The following is a 7,184-nucleotide window of genomic DNA, read 5'->3' as shown; positions in this document are numbered from 1 at the left end:
AAACATTAAACACCTGTCGACAGATGTCGAGATTTCCATCATTTTTTTGTAAAACATATCGGTGCCCGTTAGTAAAATGACAGGGAAAAAGTCACAGGGATAAAAGTCACAATTTTAGCTAGGAAAAAAATCACAGGAAAAAAGTCACATTAATCTATGATGGCCAGTTATCTTTAGGTTAGGTTAAGTTACGTTAAGTTGGGTTAGGTTACATTACTTTTTTCCTGTGACTTTATTTAAAGGCCACCGTAAATTATTGTGACTTTATTTCTTTGATTTTTTTCCAGTGACTTTTTTTACGGGGATTCAAAATATCTGACTGACAGACTAAGTTATTAACTGATAAACGTTATCAAAACTCACCAAATACATGTAGTTTTTCTTCAGTCTTCGCAAGACACAAGAAAACATCTTTGACAGCTGACATCTTTCGACCTCCCCAGCTTAGGGTAAAGGACTAGGCCCGCTCCCAAGACCTATGTAGTCTCGAGCCCCTGGGGACGTTAATTTTAGATTAGTGGGACTTGGAGCGTTACTTTAGGACGAGAAAGCCTCGATAAGACTCATAAAACCTACTGGAGTTTCAAAATGGACTCAATAGTAAAACTGTCATTGTTCTGTCACATTTAATCATCTTTCTGTATTTCCCGCTACTTCCTCTTACTTCTTCCTAATGAGCACCGTATTAATAATAATAATAATAATAATAATAATAATAATAATAATAATATAATAATAATAATAATAATAATAATAATAATAATAATAATAATCTAAGGTAACACTGATTAAGAATAAAAATAAACTTGAATAGTTTTTATCATCTAATTTTCTCTCGTCCTCACTTCTACTCCAATAAGAATGGAATGGAATATAGAATTTAGTCCAAAAGCCTAGCGCTGGGATCTATGAGGTCACTCAGCGCTGAAAGAGAAATTGAGAGTAAAGGAGGTCTGAAAGGCGTAACAGGAGGAAAACCTCGCAGTTGCACTATGAAACTTTTGTTACGAGAGGGTTGAGGCAAATAAGATGGAAAAAGGAGAACATGAAAGGAGGTGCAGTAGAAGGAATGAAAGGGGTTGCAGCTAGGGGCCGAAGGGACGCTGCAAATAACCTTTAGTAATGCCTGCAGTGCACCCTGTGAGGTGCACTGACTGTACTAACCCCCTACGGAGAGTACTCCTAGAAGGCTGATAGTTTCAGGTACCGAAATTTATGTTGGTGTGTTGTCATATAAATACTTAACTGAACTCCGCACTGATATGTCATTGCGGTGTAAAACCGAATCATGAGGTATTCACCTCTGTCTGTCTGTCTGTCTGTCTGTCTCTCTCTCTCTCTCTCTCTCTCTCTCTCTCTCTCTCTTCTCTCTCGTTTTATCAGTTATTTGCCTCATTGCATTTATCGAGGCCTGGTCTATCTCTTTTTGCAATTCTCGAATGAAAAATATGAAATGCCTATGCATACTGTGTTGATGCATACTGTAACCATATTGTAAATATTGTAATTGTAAATTATGTAAGTTTAATCCTTTCAATAAAAAGTAACAGAGATTATAGAATGATTTTAATACTGCCAAATTTGGTCCAGGATAGCTCTCTCTAAATAAAACTGGCAGCCAGTAATGGCATAGATTTTTGCTACGTAATTTAAATACATTCTTGCAAGCCCACCATCTTGTTTCAAATTCAATTATTGCAAGAATTATGAAAATTATATCCATACAGCCGACCATAGGGCCAGTGGTGACATTTTTTATTAATATAATTTTTCCGATGCCTCATGGAAATGAATAGCCTTTATAACTGGAAAAGTGGAATTTGGGACAGTTTTGACTGCCATAAATTCGTAACTTAAAAAAATTCAACCATATTTTAATCATTATACTAGTGTTATATAACCAGAAAATCGGAGCATTACATAAAAATTTAACCATTATTCACTTGTTGTTATAACCAGAAAATCGTAAATCACATAAAGATTTAACCATTATCCAGTTGTTGTTATAACCAGAAAATCGTAACATTACATAAAAATTTAACCATTATCCAGTTGTTGTTATAACCAAAAATTCGTAACATTACATAAAAATTTAACCATTATTCAGTTGTTGTTATAACCAGAAAATCGTAACATTACATAAAAATTTAACCATTATTCAGTTGTTGTTATAACCAGAAAATCGTGACATTGCATAAAAAAAATAACCATTATTCAGTTATTATAACCAGGAAATAATATAACAAAATTAACATTATTACTATTACGACCGGAAAATCGTAACATTACGTAAAAAATAACCATTATTCAGTTGTTATTATAACCAGAAAATCGTAACATTACATAAAAAAATTAACCGTTATTCTATTGTTATTGTAAGCAGAAAATCGTAACATTACATAAAAAATTAACCATTATTCAGTTGTTATTATAACCAGAAAATAGAAATATAATATAATATTAACATCATTGCATCATCACTATTATATACTCACCATTTGTCACTGTATAAAATTCTCCAGCTAGAAAATTCAAGCTCAATTCTTCAAGGCATTTACTGCCACGGAATGAAACCTAACAATTCATTCGATCACGGTGCCAGAGAACCTTCAACCAATGAATCAACCATCCCTACGCTTCTTAAATGCATTCAAGTGTAGTGCATTTAATACATTCAGGAATACATCCTTTGGGTAAAGGTTGGAGGTATTAGTCCACATTGAAGCTTGGCTGGAATCCGCGTTCAACATTTTAGGGGAGACTGATTCGTTTTCGTAAAGTTTGAGACAGTGTCCGTTTTCTCTAATTGATTATCAGTTTTATGGCCATTGGCTTCGATAAAACCAGTATTCCACAGTCTCGCTGATGAAAATTCGTATTATATACATAAAACAACATATATGATATGATGGAAATATACATTTTATAAAAATAAGACCAAATGACAACAATCTTCAATAAATTTCGCTTTTAATAACGTGATCTTAAAGCTTCTCATAATGATTACCAGAGGGCCAGCTCAGGTTATCCTGATGAATAGTTCTTGAATCTTGATATATTTCGTCGATAGATGGCACCACATGTGCCGTTTCCAGCGCGAATATATCTTTTTTGAAGGATAGAGGAGGAATTATGAAGCTCTTATCGAATCATGCATTATAAATACAAAACATAATCGGTTTTAATCTGCTCAAGAATTTTGCTTAACAAATAAACAGTCTTTTTATGTCGAAACAAGGATGGCCCACCCTCCAGTGACGTCATAAGAGCGCAAGGATCCTTAAGCTCTAATTTCTGTTTATTTGAGCAATCAATAGATGGCGACTGATGTCTCCTTAACGCGCATGACAGGAGACTAGTGTAGTGCCGTATTGTCAATTACCCCACTTTCGGTAGTTACACTAATTTTCATTAATGCATTTCTCATGCGATTTGTGCCTTTATTTTCAGTCATCAAGGTCAATGTGACCTTGTGGTAATTTTTTAATTACCTGATATTCATTTCCCTCAAGGAAAATGCATAAATATTGAATAATATTGCAAAATTTTCCACTACATAACGATCGTTAGCTCAATTATCGTATGGAGTGGCGTGAGGTGGGCGGGCCAATCTTGCCATATTAATTCAATTTTAGGCTAATACGGTGCAATTAAACGTCATATTAGGGTAATATTCATATATATAATTAAGAAATCATCCAAATATAACTGTTATTCACTTCACGAAGTAAATTATCGGCGCGAAAAGCGTAGAAAAATGCGATTGACGAAGAACGAAAGGTAAAGGCTTCCGCCGCCTCTAGCCAATCACAGCAAGGCTCCCTCGCCTCCAGCCAATCACGGCGCGTTCTACAAAGTGGCTAATAGATGGCGCCAGGGGATTCATTTAACGAGTAAAATAGCCATGAAATCAGTGACCACGTGGGTCCGAGAAAATCTGTAGGGCATGTAGCGAGGCTAGACTTTAGGCAGTTCTTAAGTGTTGAATTATCATTCCCTTATTATATTTGTTTATATTTTCTATTTTTTTAATTTGTTAAGTTATAAATTAGGGTTTATATTACTTAAGAGAATTGCTGTTGCCTTTGCAAATGACTCCCAGCTACTTTCTTGATTAAAATTCGTGGTATTTATATAATTTTTCTTTGTAAATTGCCTACGTAACTATCATCAGCATTGTTCGCGATGGGTAGACCAGCCGGTGAGACGGCGGTGCCAAATCTCATTATTTCATATTGAATGTATCGTCATTAAAAATAGATTTAGGACCTTTTTGAGTAACAAATGTTCCTCCGAAAATGTCTGTTTATATCTGGAGTTAATTATCATATTTTTAGCGTAAAAGTGATCCAGAAATAGTATTCTTGATGATGAAATCTTAAACACTTTCCTGCGCCACGCCGGTGATATACGGCGGTGCCAAATCTCATTTCTACATATTAAAATTACCGTCATTAAACAGATTTAGCACATATATTAAATAATAATTATCCATCCGAAAGCTTCTATTTATATCTGAGGTTAATGATGGCATTTTTAGCGTAAAAGCGATCGATAAACTGTATTCCTATTGATGTAATCTTAAACAACATTTCCACGGCCCTGTTTGTGAGACGGCGTTGCCATATCTCAATTCTGCATATTGAAAATACCGTCTTTATACATAGATTTAGGGCATTTACCAAATAACAAATATCCCCTCGAAAGTGTCTATTTATACCTGAGATTAATGATCATACTTTTAGGGTAAAAGTGAACAAGAAACTGTCCTTCTTACGGGGAAATTTGAACGATTCTCTGAGCGCCACAATGAGACGGCGTTGCCAAATCTCACTTATTCATATTGAATATACCGTCATTAGGCATAGATTAAAGACACTTTTTGAATGTCAAACATTCCTTCGAAAGTGCGTATTTATATCTGAAGGTTAATTATTGTATTTTTAGCGTAAAAATTATCGAGAAATTGTATTCGTGATGCGGAAATCTTCAACAATGTTTCTGGTCCCAAAAGTCGACTTGCTGCCCTGTTGATTTTGTGAATATTTGTTACGGCTTTTCATGAATTTATTGATTGGTTGATTTATGGATAATAAAACTGGCGTTACACCCCATCTATAGATTATTGACGCCGTCATAATATTAAATAGGAAAATAAAAAATAGATAAATGAATTTGAAATGAGTTAACTACATACAAACTGTACTACCATGAATGAGTGCAGTAACATTCTTCCAAAAAAAAAAAAATCTTAAACGCAATGTAGTAATTATAGTATATATCGTACACTGGACATTTTTAAATAACAGACAAAACTTGATACAGTAACATGAAGATTTTAGCAATGTTAAAATGCTACTCAGGTTTCAGAAATGACAAAATAACATTTGCCCAATGATCAATTTAACAAACGCTCTTGTTCCACGCGCCCTTTTATTTTTATCTAATAATCTCAGCTGTCATTTCCTTATCTGTCTCTCAATTGTTTCATTTTCTCAATCGAAATCCTACCAAAATCATTCCTTAGTATATACTTTACAGTCAGCGTCAGCATCTTTACGCTTATACACGGGAATGTTTATTCTTCTCATGCATTCCTTCATCACCTTTCCCCAATCCAGACATACCTGGCGGTTACTATCACATATAAAGAGGTAGAGGTTCCATCAAATCAAAGCAGAAATACGAAATTATATTATATATATTTCTCTAAAATATCTCTTGATATAAAAGCTGTGCAAAGGTCTCTTGGCGATACATGGACGTTCAATTCTTTCTAAATTTACGAGAAATTCGTCGAGGGGGGGAAGAGGAGGCACTCGAGGAAGTACGTGAGAGCTCCCTCAGTCGTCCTCGAACTCGGGATGCTCCGCCTCGGGGGCTTTCGGCACGACGTTGTCCTCGACGACCCTGTACCCGAATCGGTCGGCCTCGTACTTGACGAAGTACTCGTTGCCGTCAGGAGCCGTCCAGGAGTACTCGCCCTTGACGGCCCTTCCCGCCTGGCCCTCCTGCTCCTGCTCGTGGTCGTCGAGTTCGAAGTCGACGATGTCATCCGAAGGACGAGCAGCGCTATGGGCCACGAGGGCCAGGGCGACGAGCAACTGAAGAGGTGAAAACAGGAATTTATTCTCAATAGATTTCTAATTTTTGCTTGAATTTTTTTGAAGTTTAAATTATTTTGCATTTTTCTTCTTGAGGATTTCATAGGCTGGTTATTTATGTTTAAAACCTTCTACTAGTAAAATATAAATAAACGATATCTCTCTCTCTCTCTCTCTCTCATCTATATATATCCTTACATATATATATATATATATATATATATATATATATATATATATATATATATATGATATATATAAATGAAGTCTGTATTACATTGGGATCGAAAAGGTCTTTCAGGAATATAGAGATATCCACTATGTATAAGTGATAGCGCCCTGAAATTTTAGGTTGATCCCAATGTGAGTCAGAAATTTATTTCTGTTCTTCTGTGATTAAGCTGATTGATTATTTCTATTATAGTATGATATATACCGCATTTTAATAATATAGGGTCATAATATATATATCATTCTACTTAAATCAGATATATATATATATATATATCCGAGAATCTACAATCGACAGTTTTAGAAGGTACTCTATGTAACATGTAAATTATCTTTTTGTAGGTATGGTTCTCTTTTAAGGTTCCTGAATTCATCAAAAGCCAGGACAAAACTATCTACGAAAATGATCAGTTCATGAATAATGAAAAGTAACATATCAAAACTTGGTTAAGAATTTTGTAGAGTAATAATCCATAGTGCCAGAGTTATGTGTAGTTCTAATCTCTATACATACAGACGTTTCCATTCACCTAAGCAGTAGACCTCGTCATATATTAGTCTGCTGCTTAGATAAACGAAACTTGAGGTATACTTAGAGACAATCAAATGCATAATAATTCATACAGCATAACTTTGGATTTTTCCTTGAATCCTAAACAATGAGCGACCCAACTTACCATGAACTTCATGTTTAGATACTGACGAAGGATCTTTGATTCTGTGCCGAAAGACGGGGTGTCCGTTCTTTATATATCCCTAAGGACCTCATCTGCATGCAGGAGTCCTTTGTCGACTCCTGCTCTCCCCTACCCCGCCCTACTCCTTTCGGCAGGATAGTATCCCTATGCA

General features: G+C 35.1%; 1 protein-coding gene across 1 annotated transcript in view; it reads right to left on the bottom strand.

Moving 5' to 3' along the window:
- Positions 1–5,713: 5,713 nt before the first annotated feature.
- Positions 5,714–7,184, bottom strand: part of LOC136836107 (cuticle protein CP575-like) — a 1,780-nt gene continuing 309 nt past the window's right edge. The window contains exons 1-2 of the mRNA XM_067100097.1: positions 7,013–7,184; positions 5,714–6,104 (exon numbers count right to left, since the gene is read on the bottom strand). The exon at positions 7,013–7,184 is cut by the window's right edge and continues 309 nt beyond it. Of these exons, the coding sequence (XP_066956198.1) occupies positions 5,844–6,104; positions 7,013–7,024 (273 nt within the window). The 5' untranslated portion in view covers positions 7,025–7,184 and the 3' untranslated portion in view covers positions 5,714–5,843. The remainder of the gene's footprint in view (positions 6,105–7,012) is intronic.

The sequence above is a fragment of the Macrobrachium rosenbergii genome, chromosome 56, assembly GCF_040412425.1.
Source record: "Macrobrachium rosenbergii isolate ZJJX-2024 chromosome 56, ASM4041242v1, whole genome shotgun sequence".
Lineage (NCBI taxonomy): Eukaryota > Metazoa > Arthropoda > Malacostraca > Decapoda > Palaemonidae > Macrobrachium > Macrobrachium rosenbergii.
This window is presented reverse-complemented; position numbering and strand designations above follow the sequence as displayed.